The sequence below is a fragment of the Corylus avellana genome, chromosome ca2 (genome assembly GCF_901000735.1).
Source record: "Corylus avellana chromosome ca2, CavTom2PMs-1.0".
In the NCBI taxonomy this organism is placed as follows: domain Eukaryota; kingdom Viridiplantae; phylum Streptophyta; class Magnoliopsida; order Fagales; family Betulaceae; genus Corylus; species Corylus avellana.
In genome coordinates, this window is record NC_081542.1 from 9469420 (window position 1) to 9494750 (window position 25331).

At 38.4% G+C, this 25331-nt stretch overlaps 1 protein-coding gene across 1 annotated transcript in view; it reads left to right on the forward strand.

Moving 5' to 3' along the window:
• Positions 1-25331, forward strand: part of LOC132170411 (protein PIR) — a 60618-nt gene that overhangs the window by 20330 nt on the left and 14957 nt on the right. Inside the window, exons 14-24 of the mRNA XM_059581392.1 lie at positions 4455-4666; positions 7394-7541; positions 8368-8536; positions 8629-8705; positions 12871-13041; positions 14829-14905; positions 14985-15087; positions 18878-18997; positions 19104-19247; positions 21341-21490; positions 21944-22087. Coding sequence (XP_059437375.1) covers positions 4455-4666; positions 7394-7541; positions 8368-8536; positions 8629-8705; positions 12871-13041; positions 14829-14905; positions 14985-15087; positions 18878-18997; positions 19104-19247; positions 21341-21490; positions 21944-22087 — 1515 coding nt within the window. The remainder of the gene's footprint in view (positions 1-4454; positions 4667-7393; positions 7542-8367; positions 8537-8628; positions 8706-12870; positions 13042-14828; positions 14906-14984; positions 15088-18877; positions 18998-19103; positions 19248-21340; positions 21491-21943; positions 22088-25331) is intronic.

The following is a 25331-nucleotide window of genomic DNA, read 5'->3' on the forward strand; positions in this document are numbered from 1 at the left end:
TTTTAAAATCCATAACTTTGCCCTTCTTTTGCAGTTGTTGTTGTTAAAGTCAATCGATAATGCTGATATTGAGTGGAGCAAAGAAGTCAAGGGAAGCATTTATGATGTAATTGTTGAAGGTTTTCAGCTTTTAAGCAGATGGACTGCTCGCATTTGGGAACAATGTGCGTGGAAATTTTCTCGCCCATGCAAGGATCCAGTCCCTTTGGAATCACATGAGACTTCAGCATCATTTTCTGACTATGAAAAGGTATTATGTCCTTTATCTGCATTCATATTGTTTTTCCTGTTGACCTGTAACAGAAGTTCTCTCGTCTTTCCACGTTTTTCTGGTCCTCAGCCTCATGAGCTGTAACAAACCAGTATCTTTGCAAATGCAATGAATTTTGTGACTTTCTGAATTGTATTGAGTTGTCAGTTATTCCCTTCTCTTAGCTTCTTGTGTATTTTGGGTATTGCAGCTTATTTGGTGATAACCTTGTTCTCTCTTGTGCTGGTCATCATGCTGCACCTAGGCCCTACTTAGGCCAAGACTTGTTGTATAAGCTATGTGGTTGAACTACGAAGCATTTTAAGTACTCTATGTCATATTCATGCGTCTGCAGTGGTGCTTACAATTAGGGGTGTTTCTATATATTTGTTAACACTATTAGATCATCATTATATGTAGCTAGATGATTAAAAGGGCTTGGAAGCTTGCTTATGAATTTTTATTTTTGCTTGGTTTCTCTTCTTCATTATAAGAGTTTAATTAGTTTAATCTATTGAAGGAATTACATCACAGAGGCCATTTTACTTTTTGGGATGCAATAGTAAAGGTTCATGGGGTAGGAAAAGGTTATGGATGTGAAAAGTGGGGTTTACATTCAAAAGACTAGAAAACCGAGATTCTTTGGGGCTTAAAAGCAAGCTCAAGGCTTTGAAAGTTGATTTAAAGAGATGGAAAGAGGAGGTGTTTGGCAATATAGTGAGGAAGAAGACAATCCTTTTGGAAGAGCTACATGTTTTTTATGTCATTGAAGAAGAGGGGGCCTTAGGTGTTGAGGAGAGTATGAAGAAGGCATAACTTATTAGCAAGTTAGAAAGATCTACTCTCATGGAGGAAGTGTGTTCGGGGCAGAAATCTAGGGTCTTGCAGCGAAGGGAGGGTGACAAGTGCATGAAGTTTTTTCACATAATGGCTAACTCCAATAGAAGAATTAACTCCATTGACTCTTTGCTGATTGATGTTACAATTTCTACCAACCAGTCGGAGATCAACGAGATGTTGTCCAGTTTATAAAAAATTGACACTGAGTAGTTCAGTTTTAGGCCTTTCGTGGACGGTCTTTCTTTTGATTCTATTTAAGTACTAATTAAATGATTAAATTTTCTTATTCCTATAAGCTTAAGCTTTTGGGATAAGTGGTAATTTAACATGGTATCAGAGCCAAAGGTTCTGAGTTCAAACCTTGACTTCGTCATTCACTCCTATTTTAATTAAATATTCTACGTGTTGGGCCTCACCTATTAAAATGGAGTTTCAGCCCACACGTGAGTAGGAGTATTAAAGTATTGATTAAATAATTAAATTTACCTCTTCCTATTAGTTTAAACTTTTAGGATAAGTGGTAGTTTAACATGGTATCAGAATCAAAGGTTTTGAGTTTGAACATTGACTTTGTCATTCACTCTCATTTCAATTAAATATTCCACGTGTTGGGCCTCACCTATTAAAAGGGAATTTGAGCCCACATGTGAAGGAGAGTGATGTAATAGAAGACTACGTAACAATCAGAAGTGTTGGTGTCTTCTGACCAAAAGATAAAACAAGCCCACAAGCTAAAAGAAAGATAAAACTCCACAGAGTATTTGAGAGAAAATTATCTGATTTGTTAATAATTCGAATGAGTAAGTTTTACATCACAAATTAGCCTATTTATAGAAGAGAAATACTTACAATAAAGTAAACATACTTCTAATAGTGAAAGTAAACATAATCTTAGTAAGGAAAGTAAACATAATCCTAGTAGGGAAATGAAATAAAATAAATCTTCTTTTTTTTAGCCTTTAAGACTTTTACGTCCTACATCAGTTTCCCCTTCTTGAAAAGAACTCGTCCTCGAGTTAAGTTTCGACTCCTCTGGTGGAAAATATTAAAAAATGTCTGCCACGTTGAATGTTGAGGATATCACCATTTCCTTTGGAAGATCAATGATATATGCATTGTCGTTAATCTTTTGTAGTACCTTGCATGGACCATATTCTTGTTTCTCAGCTTTCCAGAAGTACCAGTTGGCAGTCGCCCTTTGCGTAAATAAACCATCACAAGATCTCCTTCTCAAAAAATCTTCGATCGCCGACCCTTGTCTGCTGTTGTCATGTACTTAGCATAGGATTCTTCTAGATGCTAACGAACTTCCTCTTGGGTGGCTTTCACCTGTTCTGCTAAATGTTCAGCTGCCACACTAGCCCCTGGCAACTTGGGTAGAGCTACAAGGTCTATTGCAAGTCTCAGAGTTCTCTCATAGACGACATTGAACGGCCCCTTCCCAGTAGATTGATTCACCATGCTGTTGTAGGCAAACTCAGCCTGAGCTAAAGCCAGATCCCACTGCTTTAGTTTGTCACTTGCAATACCCCGAAGTAAGTTGCCTAATGTTTTTAGTGGGGCCTTTCTTTGTATACTTTCTGTGTACTAGGGTTGCGCCCCTCTGCGCTTTTCAATGAATCACTTATTTATGAAAAAAAAAAAAGTTACCTAATGTCCGATTCACAACCTCTGTTTGTCCATCCGTTTGGGGATGACTCGTGCTACTGAAGTTCAATGTTGAGTCGAACCGCTTCCATAATGTTCGCCAAAAATGAGATAGGAACTTGGTGTCTTGGTCAGAAGGGATAGACTTTGGAACTCCATGCAATCGGACCACATCTTAGGAGATTAGATTGGCCAAAGTGAGCCATTTTGGAAAATCTATCGACAATTACCATTATCGAATCCTCGTTGGGTTCTCGGGAGACCCAATACAAAATCTATGGATACATCTTCCCACGATGCTTCTGGTACCAGTAGAGGCATGTATAAACTTGTACTTTGGGTTTGCCCTTTGGCAACTTGACAAGTCTAGCATCTTTGGAATAAATTACCAACTTCTTTCTTCAATTGTGGCCAGTAGTACCATTCCTCTACCAGGGTGATGGTCTTGTCTCTTCCTAGATGCCCACCTAGGCCTCCATCATGCAATTCTCGGATCATTTGTTCCTGTAGAGAACTCCTCGGGATACACCGTTAATTCCCTCGAAATAGATACCCCTCCTGGATATGTGTCTCGGGAACTGGTTGTTTCTTGGTTTTCAAATCCAACTTCGAAACCATCTCCTTAGACACCCACATTCTCCCCGCTACTACCATCAATAATCACATCGCATACCCTCCGGTTGATCATGCAACGAGTATGAAAGATCTTGTGCCTCTAAGATTGATCTTCTTGCCTCGGGGTCAAAAGTAAATGCTAAATTACCAAGGATCGGGAAAGTGGAATTCCCTCATCAGTATCGACCAATTCTTCCTCCTCATAATTGGGTGTGTCATCCCCGGTTGCCCCAACCTCTCCCTTCTCAGCTGCTTCTTTTGGCTTAGTGTTGATCAAGTTCACCATTTGCCTCTAGGGACATTGATGTGATCTATGTCCTGATTGGTTACATATGAAACACTTGTCTGGATCAGGTCATGCGAATTGGTGGATTGGGGTATGTTCACAGGTTGCTTCGGGATGTTTCAGCTGTTGCTGGCTCCTCTTCCCGTGAAGTCACGGGTTGACTTGGTGTGACTGTCGGGACTAGAAGTTGTTTTCCTCGACCTTGCATCAGTCTCGTTGGATTGCTCGAGTTTTGCTCCCAGGTTGGTGCCCTAGGCCTCTCCGGTTGCTTCTCTACTCAAGTTGCCAAGCTAACTGCCTCAGTCAAGGTAACGACAGGATGCATAGAGACTTTGTCTTGGATCGCCACACACAACCCACCAATAAACCTTGCTACTTGTTGAGCCTAGTAGGGAAATAAAATAAAATAAATCTTCTTTTTTTTATCCTTTAAGACTTTTACGTCCTATATCGGGAGTGTTAAAGTAATGATTATGTGATTAAATTTACCTCTTCTTATAGGTTTAAGTTTTTAGAATAAGTGGTGATTTAACACTTGCTATGTGCCACATTGATAAGCTAAAGTTTGGTTTGGGAGTGCTTGCTTGGGGTGTCTTTGAAGGTTAGACACATGGAACAAAAACTCTTAAAATTAAAAAATAACTTGAGTTAGTTGGGTTTGTGTCGCATGCGTGCAGATCTATGGTTAACAAAGTTGATAACTTGAGATAATTTGTTGTTTGTGTGTTAATCATTTAGCTTTTAGCATTATAGATATATGTTTATGTCTATACTACAGTTTGTCTGACGGTGGTAATTTTGTTGAATTACCTGTAGGTCGTACGATATAATTATAGTGCAGAGGAGAGGAAAGCACTGGTTGAACTTGCTAGCTACATAAAGAACATTGGATCAATGATGCAGCGGTGTGACACACTTGTAGCAGATGCATTATGGGAAACAATTCATGCTGAGGTTCAAGATTTTGTCCAAAACACTTTGGCAACTATGTTGCGAACTACCTTCCGAAAGAAGAAGGACCTTTCAAGGTGGGGATTTGAATTTGTATTAAATGATTTGCATTTATTAAAATTTCTAAATGTTCTCCACTTTCTAAATTATTAGATTTGATGTTATTATTATCATTTGTAGTGATCCAGTAAGAAATTTAATCCTAATCACATCATTATCGTTACACAATTAAAATAGAATAAATATTATTTATTTTAATAATTGTTATAGAATAAATATTATAATCCTTGTTAACATAGACAATACTATATTAGATCATCTTTTTTTTGGGTCTACTACATATTCTAGATTTTGAATGAACCATCGATAGCCTTAAAAGATTCAAAAAACATATGAGAACACACTACACTTTGCATTAGTTATAAAATATTTCTAATGTTTAACTTAGTTTACAACTTATTTTCCCTGAAGTGACTTATAAAAAATATCAATATTTGCCATATCATTGTTCAAAAACTGGATGAGCATGATGGTGGTGAAGTTATAAAAGTTTTTGAAGACTTAATGAAGTTTTAGCTTGTCGCCAACAAGTTTGATTTTTATTGGTCAACACTGTCCTTGATACTCGCGTTTCCAAAGGAAGATGTCTTTTGTGCCTTGTGCGGTTTGGGTATATGATTTATCTTTCATACCTTCTAGCCACTTTCAGAAGTCACGTGGAGGGAGGACGACTCCATAAATTCTACTCACAAATTGCTTAAAGATACTAGAACTTGGAAATTGTGGAAAAAGTATTGGCTCTAGCTGACCTCAGTTTCTTTGTTCATCCAAATTGTTGAAGCCAGACGAGAATGGATGTTTATGAGGAATGGCGTTCTCTGTGACAGCAGCATCAATTGCATAAGCATGCAATCACACCTCTAGCATTTTATCAAAAGGAGAAAAACAAGACTTACCCAATAACCACGCGTACAATGCAGACTATAACGCATATTCATGATATTGTAATAGATTTGTAGCGAAAGCAGTTATGCTTAAAATATCTTAAAATAGAAAGGAAGTGGAGATTTGCTAACGAGGAAGAGGCTTGGTGGAGAAGGATTTTAGTGGCAGAGTATGGGGTGATTCGGGGTGGGTGGTGCTCTAAAGTCCCCCGTGGTTCGCATGGGGTGGGGTTATGGAAACACATTTGCAGAGGTTGGAGTTCGTTTCAATGTCATTTCAGATTGGATCCTGGATTGGGGGTGAGAGTCAATTTTTGGGAGGATATTTGGTGCGGCGATATGTCCCTCAAGGAAGCTTTTTCCGGCCTTTTCAATATAGCTAGCAACAAGGCTGCCTCCATTGCGGACATCAGGGAGAGTATAAATGGCATGGTTCATTGGAATGTTACCTTTATTCGAAGAATTCATGATTCGGACGAGGTGGCCTTAGCCTCTCTTCTCTCGCTCTTATATTCGCTCTCGTTGCGGGGGGAAGGGGAGGATCGTATGTGGTGGGTTCCCTCTAGAAAATGGAAGTTTGAGGTTCGCTCCTTTTACAGGAAGATTGTTCTTAAAGAGCCCAACCATTTCCCTTGGAAAAGTATTTGGCGCACTAAGGTTCCTTTGAGAGTGGCTTTTTTTGCTTGGTCGGCCACCCTTCGGAAATCCCTTACTTTGGACAATGTTAGGAAGAGGGGCATCGTGGTAATTAATCGATGTTGCATGTGTGAATCGGAAGGAGAGTCTGTGGATCATCTCTTTCTTCACTGTGGGGTTGCGCGCTTTTTGTGGGATGCTATCTTCTCTCGGTTCAACATGTGCTGGGTTATGCCTAGAAGTGTCAAGGAGATGTTAGCTAGTTAGTGGTCGGGTGGTAAATCCCGAAGCACGGTGGTGTGGAAGATGGTTCCCCTGTGTCTCATGTGGTACTTATGGAAGGAAAGGAATGCTAGATGCTTTGAGGATTTGTCGAAAAACCTTGAGGACATTGTACATTTCTTTTTGTATACTCTCTATATGTGGACTGCAGGATGGCTTGCTCCCATAGAGATCAATTTCCCTGATTTTCTTTTTATGTTCTCTTCTTCTTTCTCCTATACTTAGTCGCTCTCTTGTATACTTCCTGTGTACCTCGGTTGCGCCCCTCTGCGCTCTTTAATGCATTATTACTTATCAAAAAAAAAAAAAAAAAGGAAGTTTGGAACGTCTTGTGGAATGGAATAGTTAAACATGGTAGTGATGCGATGGTTGTTATTATGAATATACATAGATAAATATTGAACCAAGCAACTACAAGCAGCCAGTTGCATACACATACAACAAACATAGTCAAGTATATTACTACTCATTAGTGCTCATTGTATATGTCAGCGTGTGTAGTGTGTGAATGCAAATGAACTTGGGTGTGTGTGCATGTACAAACACATGCACACAGAATCCAAATGTTCATTGAAGTGACAGGGCCCAACTCAAAATTATCAAGTTATGATGTTAGAGCTATATGTGATTAATCAGTTTCAGCCTGGTAAGTCAGGTTATTATTATATTTCAAATGGTTATGCATTGAAATCCTCATCACGAATTTCCCCCCGTTTCTATGCTTTCTGTTTTTATTTATTTTGATAGTTAGCACTATGGTTAATACCATTAGGAGTTCATGACTCATGCATCCCATACGTTATCTGATTAATCTGTGCTTATGCCACGTCTGTATTTTGGAAATTTATGTGCTTGTGAATTATTGTCAAACCTGCTGATGGTTAATCAAGTTTTCTACCTCAGTGTTTTGCTTATATGTTTCATCTGACTGGTAATTTTCAGGATTCTTTCTGATATGCGGACCCTTTCGGCAGACTGGATGGCAAATACAAGCAAGCCTGAATCTGAGTTACATTCTATACAGCATGGAGGTGAGGAAAGCAAAGGGAACTTTTTTTATCCAAGGCCAGTCGCACCAACAGCAGCTCAGGTTTTTCTCATATTTCGAACTTGTTTCATGCATGTAACTTTTTTTAGTGTTGATTGTTTATACTGTTAATAATTATTGGAATATGATGTTAAAGAGTTGATTAAATGATTAAATTTATCTCTTCCGATAAGCTTAAGTTTTTGGGATAAGTGGTGATTTAACATATGATTATATTTCTACAATTTGTTTTTACTAAGAATATTACCCAAAATCTAATTTCTACACACGCACAACAATGCATGCATCATGTGGTCATACTTACATGTGTATGCGTCTGCATTCACACATAATACATTAAAATTTAGACTCTAATAATTGCTGGTTCACATTCCTTGTATGTATACGGGCGTGCGCACGCACACACGTGTGCATAATGCTCTGAGATTGTCATAATTGATATATTCATATGTATAGGCCACTGCTTTAGTTCCAGACATATACATATTAGCTGCGATTTAATAATTGATACATGCATACATACATGTCTTGGTGCATCCTTCGTAGATCATTATCTCCCCTTGGGTCCCAATTTATGTCCTACATTCTAAATCACTTTATTACAAAATAATTAAGAATTCTCATGTGCACATATTAAAATATAGAAAAGGTTATTTAAGAATTCATAATTTTTCTCCGTTAATAAATTTTGGCTGATACTGCATATAACCTAATAACATTACCTTGCAGATGATCACACAATTGGTATGACAATGTTTCTTCCATAGATCTGTCCTTGTACAATTCTTTTGCAAGGCATATGTACATAAATTTATGTATAATATGGATGAAGGTTGAACGAGTTGACAGATGCATTTTCTTTTTGTAGGTCCACTGTTTGCAGTTCCTGATATATGAGGTGGTCTCTGGTGGTAACCTTAGGAAGCCAGGGGGGCTCTTTGGGAATAGCGGGTCTGATATTCCTGTCAATGATTTGAAACAGTTGGAAACCTTTTTTTACAAGCTTAGCTTCTTCCTTCATATTTTGGACTGCACAGGTATTCTTCCCAACTCTACATGCAATAGTCGCCCTCATGAGCTGTAATGTAGACAATGTAGTTAATTTTAACCTGATCTGATGTGATTGCAGCAACTGTTGCAACTTTGACGGATCTTGGTTTCTTGTGGTTTAGAGAATTTTATTTGGAGTCTTCTCGTGTTATTCAGGTACACCTTGTACATCATCATGATCATTTAAAAAAAAAAATTTACTAGATATTTGAATCTATATTGATTTGACATACTGAAAATTTTATTTGTAGTCTTCTCGTGTTATTCAGGTACACCTTGTACATCATCATGATCATTTTTTTTTGAAAAAATTGTACTATGATATTTGTATCTATACTGGTTTGACATACTGAAAATGATATTGTGCTGGTCATTTCTGGATTGTTAGATGAAGAATGAAATGATTGTTAGCTCCTACTTCGATTTGTTTTGTGATAACCAGGCTACTTCACATTTTGAGTCTAATCCAATTTTTCATGAAATGATCAAACATATTTAGGTTGATTGTCATTTTATTCGAGATACTCAATGGAGGTATCTATGTACACCATTTGTGAAGTCTGGGGTCCTTTATCTGACATATTTACAAAATCTCTGTGTTGAAATCGGTTAGAATTTATTTGTTCCAAGCTGGGTTTATATAATATATATGCTTCAGCTTGAAGGGGAATGTTAGAAGAGTTGGTTAGGGTCAAAATAATCTGTTGGTGATAGGGATTTGTTAAAGGGGTATTTTGGTGATTGTATTAAATAATAATAATGTCGTGGTGGTGGAGGAGGAGCATAGGCTATGTGAGTGAATTCACATGACTTATGGAACGAATAGAATGACAATACCTCGCTGTTTTCTTGCTACAATCTCTCTGCATTATCTTTTCCTCTTTTACTTTCTGTTTTTTTGGGAAGAAAAATGATACCTCCACATAGGACAAAAATTGAAGTTTGAAATCAAGGCAAAATCCACCAGCACGGCGATGCAATCAGAACCTTCTTCCCCAACTTCCTAACTAGCAAAAAGTTCCAAAAAATAACTTGTCTGCTCTTCTTTCTCCCTAAAATCCCCAAGGTTGTTCCATGACATGAGACCTGAAATAGAAATTTAAATCTCAAGTTCAAAGAGAGAGTGAGAGAGAAGAACAAGAACAAGAACAAGAACACATGAAGGGACGGTGGAAGGAAGGTAAGGTGGTGGCAAGGCAGAAGATGTCAGCATGGGATGATATTGTTTGCATCATGTTAAGGGGACTGAGAGCCAGCTTAGACTTAAAAGGAGGAGAATGAGGAGGATGGGGGTGAGGATTTTGATGTGGAGTGGACTGGGATTGAAAGCCATTGATGGCAGCGGATGAAGAGGAGAGAGAAGAAATGACTTTTATCTTTCTCCTTTTATGTGATTTATTGTTCTCTTTTAGTTTTTTCTAATCTTCTTATTTAAACAATATACTTTCTTTTTATACGATCTCATGTGTATGTGTCATGCAGAATTATTCTTTCACTGGTTTTAGATTTATGTTGTGATCACATCAGGTTGAGACAAGCTTCTCTCTAGAATGTCTCTCTCTCTCTCTCTAGACTCGGATGAATTTCAAAATTTGAATTTTTGAAAGTTGAATTTCTGCGAGCGGTGGCGCGGCTGGTGCTGCGCGTTAGGGTTCGGCGCACTAGTTATGGAACGCAGCTTCTCTTTTGAAGCTAAAACCTTCTGCCTCTCGGCAAAGGTTGGGTGTCCTAACCTTCGTCTGGAGGAAAGGAGAAAAGGATTCGTGGGGTATATTTTCGCAAGCATTCGGTGTTCGTCGTGGTTGGTGGAAACGGTGGAGGCGGCGATTCAGGTTCAGGTGAAGGAAGAAATTGCCAAATCTTACCGTGAGGGTGATAAGGCCACGATGGTCCACGGGGGAGGTAATAAGGCCGGTAGGTTCTTGGAGGTATCGGTGTTGGCTGAGGGTGGTCGTAAGGGAGTCATCTGGCTTCCGGAGGGACGCTTTGGGAGGGGCTGGCGGCGTTTTGCGGGAGAGCTTCGGCAACTGTTGGCGGCCCAGATCAAGTTGGATGGTACGGCGGAGGTTGGGGTTCCATCTTCCGCGGGGTTTCTCATGGAGGTTCCTTCTTTGGGGGTAGACTCCGGGAAGTCTTTCGCAGATGTCCTTCGATCTTCTCCGAGCGTCGAGGCGAGAGCAGTTGAGTACCCGAGGTCTCTCGATTTGCTTCCGGGGTCGTCTTGTTGGGATTCGGAGTATGACGGGATGGGATTGCGTTCTGCCGTGTTTTGCTCTGCGTTGGAGAGCTTGCCTTCTCCTCTGGCGGAGGCGGCTGGGTCAGTGAGTTTGAGGAAGAAGAAGAAGGGCAAGATCGGCATTAGTGGGTTATTGAGGCTTCTAGGGCAAATCCAACGTAAGTTGGACTGGGTCCGTGCTGGGGTTGTCTCGAAGCACATTCGCAAGAGTAAACGGGCTCGTTTTTTGGGCCTATCAAATTATGCTTTGGGTTGTGTTTCCGGGTCGGTCTCTGAAGTGGGATTGGGTCAAAATTTGGATCCGGTTCAATACTTGGATCCGGATTACTCGGATCCAAACCAAAACTCGGTTCCGGGTTCGGAGCTGGGCTTAGTCTCGTTTTCTTTACCTCTGGAGTCTGTTTCTGCGTGTGCGTCGCTCTTGGTGCCTTCTCCGGGGATTCCTCTGGTCTCTGACGAGTTGTTGGAGCCGTTGGCTAGGTCTTCTTTGAGTTTGCATGTTACCGGTTTGGATTCCGGCGATGGGTCTTCCCCGGCGGAGGTCTCTCTCTCTCCGGTGTGAGTTTTGGGCGAGATTGATGGGTCTGCCGATAACGGGTCCTCTCAGGGGGCTATTTCTTTCCTTTCTGCGGAGGATTTACCAGCGAGCACGGTGCGCAGGAACTGGGAGGGTTCTCTTTCTGCGATGCCTGAAGCCTGCCTGGGTGCGACTGTGTCTTCGGAGATGTCTGATTCGGCTCGTCTTTCTATTCTCAAGGAGGCCTTCTCTGTTCCTTGGGAGGTGGACTCTCCGGCGAGCCCTCTTTGCAGGGATAGGGAGGTTCCTTTTTCGGGGGGGGAGGTTCTGGTTGTTCGTCCTTCTTCTCCGGTGAAAGGTTTGTTTCGTCGTGGGTTTTTTGGTCCGAGAGCTGTCTCTCCCTCTCCGGTGGTGTTGAAGGATTCTTCTTTGTCCTCTAAGGGAAAGGACCCTGTTCCGGTTCCCTCTGTGCCGGTGGAGGTCCAAGTAGGCTCTACTGTCTCGCCTTCCTTTGGGGTGGCTGAGCTGGGTCTTCATTCCCCTGCTGCTACCTCCTTGCTGTCGTCACAGTGCTGCACTTCTCTCTCGACTACTTCCGTTCTCGATGGGGCGGCGGAGATGGGGAGGAGTCTTAGCCGTCCGTTTCCTCGCATGACAGAGAGTGGTACTCCCATTTACTCCTCTATATCCACGTCCCAACTGTTTTATACTCGGAGGGTGAAGGAAAAGGTCGCAAAACAGCTGCATAAGAACAAGGACCTGCTTGCTGAGGTTGAAGTTTCTGCTCCTAAGGTTGAAGCTTCTGCTTCTAAGGTTAAGGGGTTGAGGGAGCTCAATAATCTGGATTGCTCCATCTCTCCGGTGAAGGGCCGGCGTCGGCGGGGATTTTTGGGGTCGAAAAATGCTTTTTCATTTCCCCCTGAGGTGCACTAGGGTTCCACCTGAGATGCACTAGGGCTTTTTTTGGGTTTTGGTTGGGTCTCTTGTATACCTTTTTGGTGGGGTTTTGGTTTGATGGGGTTTTTCTGGGTTTTTGGTTTGTTAGGGTGTTTGGTTGGGTTCCTTTGTACAATTATTGTGTACTTAGAGGCGCTTTGCGCTTTTTTTGATTTATAATACATTACTTATCAAAAAAAAAAAAAAACAATATACTTTCTTTTTTTATTATTTAAAAATCAGTTAGAATGAAAGTTTATGAACATGTGGCATCAGATAATTGGCTTTAATAGACATGAGCTCTCACATGCCAGTTTTTAGTTATAATTGATGGAAAAGCTACCGATTTGAAGTTAGTTAAAGTGCGCGGATGTTAGTGACTTGTTTAAACTAGTAATTAGGGTATACCACGGAGATAAATTGTAATTCCTTGATTTTTATTGAGATAAAGGTTGCTTTTTTTTTTTTTTTTTTTTCTCTCTCCACGGAGATAAATTGTAATTCCTGATTTTATTGAGACACAAGGTTGCCTTTTGTTTTTTCTTTCTTTCTCTTTTCCTCCTTGATATAGGTTTTTTCTTCACTCTATCCTAACCTGGATTTAAGGGAACTTGCTTGTTCGCTGTGTGCAGTTTCCCATTGAATGTTCTCTTCCCTGGATGTTGGTGGAGTATGTGCTTGAGTCGCAGAATGCTGGTCTTCTTGAGAGTGTTCTGATGCCATTTGATATCTATAATGATTCGGCTCAACAAGCATTGGTTGCACTGAAGCAACGCTTTCTCTATGATGAAATTGAGGCAGAGGTATGTAAAATTTGAACTAAATTATAATATTTTGACTGGGATGGTGTTGATTACTGTCTGTTTGTGATTTGAGTTTTCAATTAGTTTTGGAGTTATACTTTCATATGTCATCTGCACTCTACGGACTTCTATTTATTGATTGATAAACCGGTAGGTGACTGCCCAATCTGCTGTAATATCTGTGAAATAGCTGCTGCTCTACTAGCCCTTTTTGCTGCTTTAGTATAGATTTCAAAAAGATGTAATGTCTGTCATGTGAATGAAAAATAAATTCTTTTGACTTTAGAGAATGTCCTTTCAGCGGAAGCCCTTTTCCATCCTTTTTTTTTTCTTGGTAAGTAAATGAAATACATTAAAAAACGCAAATGGTAGACTCAAGTACATATGAAGTATACAAGAGAACCACCTGTCTAAAAAAGGGGAAAAAGATTAAATTCTAAGAAAACCACCTATCTAAAAATGGGATAGAGGAAGGCCACCAAATCAGGAAGGCCACAAAATCAGCAAATCAAATCAGCAGATCTCTAGGCTAGAGAACAGGAAATAGAAACTACTGAAATCTGAAATAGTAATTTCAGATTTTATTTGTAAAAAATAGAATTTCCTAATTTATTCCCTAGAAATCCTAACACACCCCCCCCTCCTCAAGTTGGAGCATACATATCTATCATGCCCAACTTGCTTACAAAGAGCTCAAAACTAGGTCTGAAAAGTCCTTTGGTGAAGATATCGGCTATTTGTTGAGTAGTAGGAACAAAAGGCATGCAAACAGCTCCACTATCAAAAATGAAAGTCAAGGGAGAAGTTTTTGAGTGTTATATCAGTGCAAGAAAATTCCATTGTAGCCCTGAACTTAAAAAATAAAATAAAATAATAATAATAATAATTAATTTGGACATGGATATGGATTTGGAAGTAAAAAAGAACTTTGGCTTTTTGCTGACTTCAGTATGAGGTGATGAGCTACATACACGCAAATAGACATTCCAAATCAACACATGAAGACTATAATAAAGAAAAAGAGCTTCTGGGGCAGTGCACGTGGCTTGCAATTTCTTTAAACTTTCTCAAATCTCTCTCTTTGAGATACTCAGCACAAAGAAACAATTGCTAATGTAATCTTAAACATGCCTAAGAGTATGGCTTAATTAAATCTTGGCTCTATATTCACTTTTGTCCCTACATTGAAGAGAAACTAATCTTGAAGTCTCAATTTGACCCTGATGAGACTTTTATCAAGTATAAAATGTTGACATATTCATGCATTTTATAATTTTATTAATCTTTTTATTTCTTCTAGCTAAGTTCTTAGTTCCCTTAAACCAATCTGGTACAGTATGTTTCCGTCAATGAAGTGTGTAAGGCACTAAGAGCCTATTTGAGATTGTGTTAAAGAACTTAAAAAGTACTTTTAGTACATAACAAGCTGCGCTAACAAAAAATGGCTCCGTTTGGTAAAGAACTTTAAATTACTCTAAAAAAGCCCAAAATTCAATTTTGGACACAAAAGCTCTATTTTCCAACGTAATCCCAAACCGGCTCTAAAGCATCTATACAACTGTTCATAAAGTGACTGATAGACACACACATGCTTTTATGTAAAAACATTTGAGAGGTGTCTCTATATACATGCCCACTTACATAAAATGTTTATGTAAGTGAGCCCCTCTGCGCCCCTCTGCGCTTTTGCTTTATATCATTATTACTTATCAAAAAATGTTTTTACAAGTTATTTTATATGTTTTCTTCTTCTACCGTCAATGATGAGTTATAATTTTTTTCTGTAGGTGGATCACTGTTTCGACATATTTGTTACAAAGCTTTCTGAGACGATTTTCACTTACTATAAGAGTTGGGCAGCAAGGTACACCATTTGGTCTTTGGCTTATTCTCCTGTACCACTAAAAGCTAGTAAACCTTGTATCGGTTGCAAAATCCTGCAGTGAGTTACTTGATCCATCATTTCTCTTCGCCTTGGACAATGGAGAAAAGTATTCTGTCCAGCCTATGAGATTCACTGCACTATTGAAGATGACTAGAGTGAAGGTGAATACATAACTTCCATACAATATTTTGATTTTTTTATTTGTTGTTGAACTATTCTGGTTTTATTTGGGCCATTGGTATGAGCTAAATATGGTTAACTATGTGTTTTGTTCTTTGGTTATCATCTTGACCTTAATTCTCGCCAAAGTTTCATGTATTTCTGTGTTGGCCCCCAAAGCATAGGCAATTTGGGACATGTAACTGGCAGCAAGTGATGTGAACCCCAGCCACGTTTCTCTTTAAAGGGCCACTTTACCAATTTTAGGGGAACGAGAGGTAAGTTGTAGTGGAATGGCATGGTGTTGGTTGTCGTTTGGTGCATTTGGGGGGAAAAAACATAGTGTTGGTTGTCCCAAAATGGATGGGGAGTTTGCAACTGGCATGTATTTTAATGGGACAAAGAAATATCACAATCTTTTTCAAATGCCCTTGGGTGGTCCAAGAGGTGGTTTTCAATTCGAAAAAAAAGTAGGTTCAAATTTAAAGATAATGTGGGAAGTTAAATAGATTTATGTTGTCATTTTTGGAAACTCCCAAATATTTTGGGACACTCTAGAACAGAAATCATCCTATCTATTTTGGGCTGGATCGAGCACATATTATGTCTTATTAAAAGATTAAAGGGGATAGGAAAAGTCATAAGTTTCAATATCTTTCATGTCTGTTTTTATGTAGAGATTTTTAGAACAATGGTAAAATAATTACGCTAACCATTTTCCATCAGTATATACTTTTAGGATAATTGGCAGTTTATCATGGTAAAGGAGCAGGTGATCTTGAGTTAAAAAATTCATGTCTTAACTCTATGTTTTTAAGTTAAAAATTCCAAATGTTGGACATCACTAATTGCTGGGGAGTTTGGACCCACATGTTGGGCACCACTCATTGTAGGGGAGTTTGGACCCTCATATAATTTTGGGCCGGGGAGGGGGGGGGCGCCCTACAATTTTTTATTAGCTTATACTTTTGGAATAAGGGATCCTTTACTGAACGTCTCATGTCCTGACGGAAATATTTTGTCCATTATGTGACTGCCTTAAATTCAACCATTATGAAAATAAATCTGAAACTTTCTATGGCCTCTATGGATATGTTAAACCCTAAACTTTCTGGTCAATGGCTTTCTTTGTCTATTTGTTTGACCCTCTCTTGACAACTATGGGTACGTTTTGACGAACGTGGACACATTTTGAATGTGATGTTTGTGTATTTTGATGCAGTTCAAGAGCAAATTGGAAATCAAGTGGTGGTAGGGATGTCAGTTTGTTCTTTTAACTTTTTTCTCTAGGTATCCTTTTAGAAAATTTTCTCTAAATTCCCTGTCATGCTGCACTACAAAAGTGTGAGAAAAAGGTGTGGCTCTCTTTCCTTGGTTCTTTATACCATCCAGATATATTGGTCTAACATTTTTATTTTACCTAAGAAAGTGATTAGATTAATTGAGCAAAAGTTTAATCGATTTTTATGGAATGGAAATGATGCTTGTGCTGGCAAAGCAAAAGTCTCTTGGGATGCTCTTTATGTTCCTAAGATGGAAGGGGGTTTGGGATTGAGGAAACTAGAGGATTGGATTAAAGCATCCATTCTTAAGCATATATGGAATCTCTTCACTAAGGCTGGCTCTCTTTGGGTAGCTTGGGTGAAGATGAATTTGATAAAACGAAGGTGATTTTGGTTGCTCAAGGTCCCTTCTATTACTTGGTGTTGGAGGAAGATTCTGAAGCTTCGAGTGTTAACTAAGAATTTTTTCAAATTTCAGATTGGGGATGGGTGTGGAATTTACGTGTAGTTGGAAGTTTAATTCCTGTGCTGGGAATATTGTTCTATGCTTGAGTTGGGGTATTCATCAACAGCCAACAGGTATTGAGCTGAGGAGTGCTGATCTGATAGTAGTTGTTTTGTTTTTTAGTTTGGAAGTTTGCTTGTATCCAGTTGTTTTGTACTGTGGAAAAGGCTTGTGTTTTGGTTTTGGTTTTACTTATCAAAAAAAAAAAAAAAAAAGTGGCTGGTTTTGGTTTTGGCTTTCCTCAGAAGATTGAGGATTGCTGTGATTGTTTAGGTGAGATTTGTTGTTGATTCGGTGGGTTGGCTGTATTTGTTTTATTTTCCAGTAGTTGACCAACTGGAAAGAATTGTAATTGTTTTGTTGGTGTTATAAAAAAATTTCATTCATCCAAAAAACAAAAAGGCACGACTCTCTCAATCACGCGACTCTATGCGTTCTCTTTCTCGACACTATCACGTTCTCTGTCACCATAGACTGGCTGAATAGGTTTTTTTAAAGACATCAGAGGGTCGGCTAAAGAGGACTTCATTTACTGTATTCCCAATAGGTTAGGCATGGTGGGGTGGATAAAATTTGTTGGATTCCCTCGAAGAGAGAATTTTGAGGTGAAGTCATACTATCAGGTAAGGGTTAATTCGGCACCGGTGGTTGGCCCTTGGAAGATTATTTGGAAGAATAAAGCTCCTCCGAGAGTGGCTTTTTTCGTGTGGACGGTGGTGCTGGAAAAAATATTAACGTTGGACAATTAACGTTGGCCCTTGGAAGATTATTTGGAAGAGTAAAGCTCCTCCGAGAGTAGCTTTCTTGTATGGACGGCGGTGTTGGGAAAAATATTAACGTTGGACAATTTACGTAAGAACATTATAATGATAGAGTGGTGTTGTATGTGCAAAAATAGTGGTGAATCTATTGATCATTTATTATTGCATTGTGGAGTTGCTATAGAGGTATGAAACATGGTTTTTCAGCTGTTTGGTATTACGTGGGTGATGCCAAGTAGGATGAAGGAATGTTTGGGAAGTTGAAGAGGACAGAGGGGTAATCGTACAGTTCTGTAAATTTGGAGAACGGCTCCTTTGTGTGTAATGTGGTGCTTGTGGAGAGAAAGGAATGCACGGAGTTTTGAGGACCGTGAACTTGGACTCATAGAGTTGAAGAAAAGGATGCTCCAAACACTTTTCTCCTGGAAAGTATTGTGGCATTCATTGCAAGTCTCAATGCTTGCGGAATTCGTAGATTTATGTGCTTCATTTTCAGCTTAAAAGCTTGTATATGTGGGCTCTGTTGTATACTTCCTATGTACATGAGTTGCGCCTCTTGCGCTTTTTATAAATTGATATTACCTAAAAAAAAAAATTGCCTAGGAGAAGGAAAGTAATTCAGCTGAAACACAAACTCCAAAACCAAATACAAAGCAACTTTGCTGAGCCTTCTTCTTCATTGTAAAATAGCAAGAGATTTATGTAGCTCGCTTTTTAATTTGTTTGGTGTTAATTGGTTTTGCCTAGAAGGGTAAGAAAGTTGTTGGTGAGTTGGGGAGGTCAAGAGGGGTGTCATAACATTTTGGAAGTTGGCTCCTTTATGTTTAATGTGGTATATTTAAAGAGACCGGAATGCATGGAGCTTTGAAGATAGAGACGTTCGGTGGTAAAGCTGAAAAAGTTAACATTCAACTCCCTTTACACATGGATATCAGCACATAATTGTTTGCCTTTTTCTAGTTTTGCTGTTTTTTGATATGTTCTTTTTCTCCTAAATAACGGGTTCTCTTGTATACTTTCCTATGTGCTAGGGTTGCGCCCTCTACTCTTTTCTAATGGGAATAAATTACTTATACAAATAAATAAATTTATGTTTACGGACATGTACATATTTAGTGGGATGTAAACATTTAATTCTAGACTTAAAATCCACATTTCTATAGATTTAGGGTATGTATTTATTTGGGTTCGATTAGAATCTTTCTCTCTCTCACAACTTGACCAATATTTTTATGGTGTATAGTTACTTGGGAGGAGCATTGATTTAAGAAGTTTGATTGCGGAACGGATGAACAAGGTTTTCAGGGACAATCTTGAGTTTCTGTTTGATCGTTTTGAGTCTCAGGATCTATGCGCTATAGTGGTAAGTAGTTTCATTTTTGTTCTTTTGATTCTTGTTATCATTGAAAAACGCTGTTTGTTTACCCTATTCCATTAACAGAAAACTAACACAATAGTTTGGTATTTAGGAATTAGAGAAGCTGCTTGATATCTTAAAACACACCCATGAATTGCTATCAAAAGATCTTCTAATAGACTCTTTCAGTCTTATGTTGAATGAGATGCAAGAGAACATATCTCTTGTGTCATTTTCAAGTCGACTTGCTTCTCAGGTATGGCAAATATTTCTTTCTCTGATTCTTTTTTTGGACATATTCTGTTTTTTATTTATGCTCTCTCCCTCTCTCTCTCTCTCTCTTAGGCACGCACTCTGTATAACAAGTCTTTTTGGATATATATTAATCCTGCCAATAATGAATTCCGAATTGTTGTTTGTGAGAATTGGATTGAAGTGTAATATCTTGTTCTGTCTGTTCAGTTCCAATTTGTTCAGGATGGATAGATAAAGCAAGAAAATTTTTAGCTCTTACTGCATCAACTGTTAATCTTATTGATTCCTGAGAAAATAAATAGTGAGAATTAAAAAAAAAAAATTGTTTTGAATTTTAGGATGCATGTGAGATTTAATATACATTGTTAATTTCGGTATGGTTGATGTCGAAACAAAAATGTTTGATGTATATGAGGATAATAAGTTTGGATAATTTGTTATCAATTTCTTTCAGCACTTGAATTCCTTTATTCTTCAAGCAGCTATTAAGAGCATGATTTAGTGGCCAAGAAAAGAGAAATGTAATGACTGAGTTCTCCAGTTGGTGCTAGCAAGTTTTTTCTTTTATATACAAACTGTTTGTGTTTCTAATGTAAGGACTTTCGCTAAAATATCTTAGTAAAACAAACTAACGCATAAATCCTAGAGTCACTGGACCTCCCAACAATAGGTTTCAGTTGACATTGATTTTTATGTGGCACTTTGTTGGCAGCTATCTTATAAATATTTTATCTTTTGTTTTAGACAGTTATATTATTATTTTTTTTTTTGAAGAGAAATTCATTCCGATTTCATTCATGAATAATCAAGAGTATGAAAGCTCTTACAATCACAGAGTATAAAGCTTTAAAATTCACAGCTGACGCTAAAGGATTACACGTCATAGAGGTCAAAAACATACAAATCTTACATCGAAATCCTATAACGTCTACATCCGCTAACCCATGCCCAATCTTCAGCATATAGAACAGATATGCCCGGTGCAGACTCAATCTGGGACATAGGTAGCCATTCTCCAGGCATGAGCAAAAGCACTACGCCAAAACTAGTTCTTCTTGACCCGAAAGGCCGGAAAATTATTCACGTCCTAAGCCCAAACACCAGGACAACAAAACAAGCAAGAAATTACAGGGAAAAAAATAAAACAACAAAAAAAACCACAACACATCAGCAAACAAAAAAAACCCAATCTTCAGCTTAGTTTCTCTGATTTTCTTTTTCTTTTCTCCCCCTCCTAGGCGCTCTCTGTTTATACTCCCCGTGTATGTGGGTTGCGCCCCTCTGCGCTTTTTTTTATATATCATCATTACTTATAAAAAAAAAACATCGGAGCAAGGAGCGGAGCAAAAAAAAGGGCGATGGAGAGATGCGGTGGCGATGGCAAGGTGGAGTCACGACAGGCGCTGTGCTATGAGGCACCAAGAGAAAAAAGCTAAGCAAAAACGAAACAAACGGGAAAACCGCAGAGAGGGGGGGGGGAGGGGGAAGGAAGCAAGCAAGGCTTCCTCCCTCCTCCAATTTGAGGACCTGTGCTCTAGACAGTTATATTCTTTCATTGGTCTTTGACAGCATGTGTGTGTTATACAATTTGTTGCAACATAATGTGAATAATGGATAATACTGTGAACATTAATAACAGAACAAAGAAGTAAGCATCTATGGCAGCTGTTTATATAATCCGCACTTATTTGCTTATCAAATTCATGGAAGAGGATGGATGCAAAGGAGACATTGTTTTTTATGTCCATTTATATACTAATTTTTCGTTTGAATGAATGATGGTTTCAAGGCTGGTGGTGACACATCATTGGGAATCAGTGTTGAAACTGGTTACTCCTAGTCTTTTAAAATTACACTCATTGTATTAGCAGTATAGAAAACTTCCCCAATACCTTTATCTTATGCATTGGATTATGGATATTGGATTTGATAACTAGATGATATCTTGTATTATAGAAATTATCAAGTATCTTCTTACTTTTTTGCTGTTTGGACAAATCCTGGTTATTACACTAGAACTTTGACAAATGCGATGTTATTGCTCGTGTCATTAATTGTTAGTCTTCACTTAATCAATTTGTTATTGTTTATTAGATCTGGTCAGAGATGCAGAGCGACTTTTTACCAAACTTTATCCTTTCCAATACTACTCAGCGTTTTATCCGATCATCAAAGGTTCCCCTTGTTCCTGTTCAGAAGCCATCAGTTCCCCATGCCAAGCCTAACTTCTACTGTGGTACTCAAGTAAGGAACGTACCTTTATCACATTATTGTATTTTATAATTAAGATGCTGTCATACGTAATTGCGAAAGCAACTTTTACAGTTTCATAACTCTTATTTACCTTTTCTACACCCTACAAGAGGGTGTAGGGTTCTTTGTGGTTTTGGGTTGTTAGTTTTTGGGTTCTGTGTCTGTTTGGGTTGCTTTGTGGGTGTTGGGTTTTCTTTTGCTTTTTTTTGCTTCTGTTCTTGTTTGATCTACCTGGGGGGAGGGAGAGGCTCACGCTTTTTTATAAAATTTGCTTCATTACCTATCAAAAAAAAAAGGTTTGAACCAGATGTATTATTGACCTAACTCACTTCTGTAAATATTTGGTAGCTAAAAAATAATGAGTAGCTTTCAATATAGCTCTACTTTGTCATGATATATTGTTTGTATTTGCTCTTAATTATTTTTTTTTTGTTTTTATCATAGGATTTGAATTACGCTCATCAAAGTTTTGCACGACTGCATAGTGGATTTTTTGGAATACCCCATATGTTTTCCATTGCAAGACTGCTGGGATCTAGATCATTGCCCTGGCTTATTCGAGCGCTTCTAGATCATATATCAAATAAGGTTTGTCATGCTTCGTTAAAATTGATATGAATTACCTGTCGGAAAAAAAATTAATTAAAATTAAAAAAAAAATTAAAAATCATGTGAAGTTGCACAGGAAGGCGTGCAAGCTTTAGATTGAATTTAATGTTGCACAGAAAGGCGTACAAGCTGTTAGATTGAATTTGCTTTGTTTTGTTACTTTTATTAGTACTATTGATTCCATCCGAGTTACAAATGCTGTCATGATTGTTACTTATATATATATATATATATATATATATATATATATATATATTTTGTATACTTCCTGTGTACTAGGGTTGCGCCCTTCTGCGCTTTGTTTAATACATCTTTATTACTTATCAAAAAAAAAAAAATGATTGTTACTTATATTTTTTTACTTAAAATATATTCATGAAAATTGGCTCATTTGTCAAAGGAATCTGTAAAATCCAATTGTAGTAGATCAGATCAACAGACTGGATAACTATGCATGAAACCTGTTATTTGCAAACTTTTCTTCTGTTACTTTTAGCGAGTCTTTTATGTGTCATGTAATCCTTTAGTTTAATTACATGCAAGTGACCCTTGAGGTCTCTGAATAGCTTTCACAGCCTGTAGTTTTCTGTTGCTGTCATGGCAGCATCTTGTGTGACCCAGATTTCTGACTGTTAATTAGGCACAATTTACACCATGTCTGAATTTGCAAAAGCATAATGATCTGATATCATACATTCTGTCAGCCAGCTTAAGCATTGTATATGTGCATTTTGTTGGTCTGCAATGCAACTTGAAAGATACAACTACTCAAGAAGACCTTTATCCCAACTATACATGAATTCTTTATAGCCCATTCAATTTTATCTGGAATCTCAGCCTTTTTAAAAATTGTAACTTCTATCTCCATTTTCATTTACTCTTTTTGTCTCCCTTCTTTTAGCAGTTCCAATATAAATCAAATCACTCCTCTGTACTGTTCCATTCACATCTTCGCAGCACATAGATGAATATTCTTGAGGCAAATTGAATTATGATAACATTAAAAGCTGTAGGATAATGATTACATCTGTTTCTGGTTCACCATTTTTCTTGTTCTAGTTAACGCTTATTCTGAAGTCCTTAATGATGAAATTGAGAATCCATCTTGTTGGCCACTATAGTGTTGTTTTTAATATAATCACTTGTGGAATAATTATAAGCTCTTTTCATGTGATTAGAGGCAGTCCCTTCATGCCATGGGTTGTTCCAACTGGCTAATATGTATATGTCAGTCTGTATAGCTCTGTGGTATCGTTAAATTTTCTTATTTAATTGAATTGTATTTTGTGTTTTCATCAAAACTGTTGGAGGTCATGGAATTATTGTAGAGTTTACCACATAAGTATATCCTATTTTGCTTCTTTTTTTTTTCTTTTTTTTTTTAATTTTATGACGGGGAACCTCGACAAGGCAGGGCTCTTTAGATCCACCCTTCCAGAGTAAACTTCGGGCCCGTGCACCGTGCCCTCGGAAGCTTTCCTACACATATCAGGGTAAATCGTTGGTTTTTACACCAGGGGGTGTGCCCCAAGGGGGAGTTTGCGCCTAGCAAGTCTCAAACTTGGGATCTATGGGGTGATACTCCCTAAGACCACAAGCATCAACCACTAGGCCAACCCCTTGGGGTTATATCCTATTTTGCTATTCTTCTATATATATAGTTTGAGAGGGAAAGGTAGAGTAAGTTTAAAATCTCTCTCTCAAATTCTTCTCTACTCTTTACTCTTGGACGGCCGCTTGGCTAGCTCCGTTAGAGATTAGTTTTTCTGATTTTCTTTTTCATTTCTCTCCCTCTTAGGCGCTCTCTTTTATACTCCCCGTGTAAATGGGTTGCGCCCCTTTGCGCTTTTGTTATATATCACATTACTTATAAAAAAAAAACAAACCCTAACTTGTAAATGTTGTCAGAGTAATGATCCTTTATATTATATTTTGTGAATTTTAATCTTGTATGGTTCTTTTTTGTTTCTTATTTTCATTTATTTTCTTCCCCATTTATCCTCTCATTGGTTTTCCTCTTTTGTGCTGGCCTTCATCGAAAATCTACATAAGCCTTTGACTGATGTTTGTCATGTGGAACTTACTTGTCAATGGAGTTTAGGGCTTCGTCAGATGTTATGTTGGCATTTAGGGTGGTGGGAGAAATAGATGATGTGGAAGGGCTGGCTAGCATACTCGGGTGTGGGGTGACCTCGTTGCCAATTATATATTTGGGGTTGCCATTGGGTGCTCATTATAAGGCAGCCCATATTTGGTCTTCCATAATTGCAAAAATGGAGAATAAGTTGGCAGGTTGGAAGAGGATGTACTTATCAAAGGGAGGTAGATTAACACTGATCAAAAGCACTCTCAAATTTACCAACATATTCCCTATCTCTATTCCCTATTCCAATGGGGGTGGCAAATCGTCTTGAAAAATTACAGAGAGACTTCTTGTGGGGTGGAATTGGGGATAAATTTAAATATCATTTGGTGAAATGGTCACAGGTGTGTACGCCAATGAAGTTTGGGGGATTAGGGGTGCGAAACTTGGTTCAATTTAACCAAGCTTTGATGGGTAAATGGCTATGGAGGTATGTGACAGAACGGGTGGCATTATGGAGGAAATTAGTGCATATTAAATATGATAGCAAACGGATGATTGGTGTTCCAAGGAGGTAGGGGGAACATATGGAGTGGGAGTGTGGAAATGTATTCGAAGGGGGTGGGAAGGCTTTGCACAACATGTGAGGTATGATATTGGAGACGGTACAAAAGTACTCTTTTGGCATGATGTATGGTGTGGGGAACGCCCTTTGAAACTCATGTATCCAGCTTTGTTCAATATTACATGTAATAAGAATGCGTGGGTGAAGGAGTACATGGAGAGACCGAATGATATTATTACTTGGAATGTACAGTTTTTTCGGCCTGTGCATGATTGAGAATTGGAGGAGGTAACGCACTTCTTTGCATTGTTGTATTCACAAAAAATTAGATGTGGAGGTGAGGATAAAATTTGTTGGATTCCGTCAAAAAGAAATAGCTTTGAAGTGAAATCCTATTATAAGTCTCTCTCTACACTGACGCAGGCGTTTGCTCCGTGGAAGAGTATTTGGAAGGTGAATGCTCCCTCAAGAGTGGCTTGCTTTGTGTGGACGGCGACGGTAGGAAAGATCCTCACTTTGGACAATTTATGAAAGATGAATGTTATGGTAATGGAGTGGTGTTATATGTGTAAACA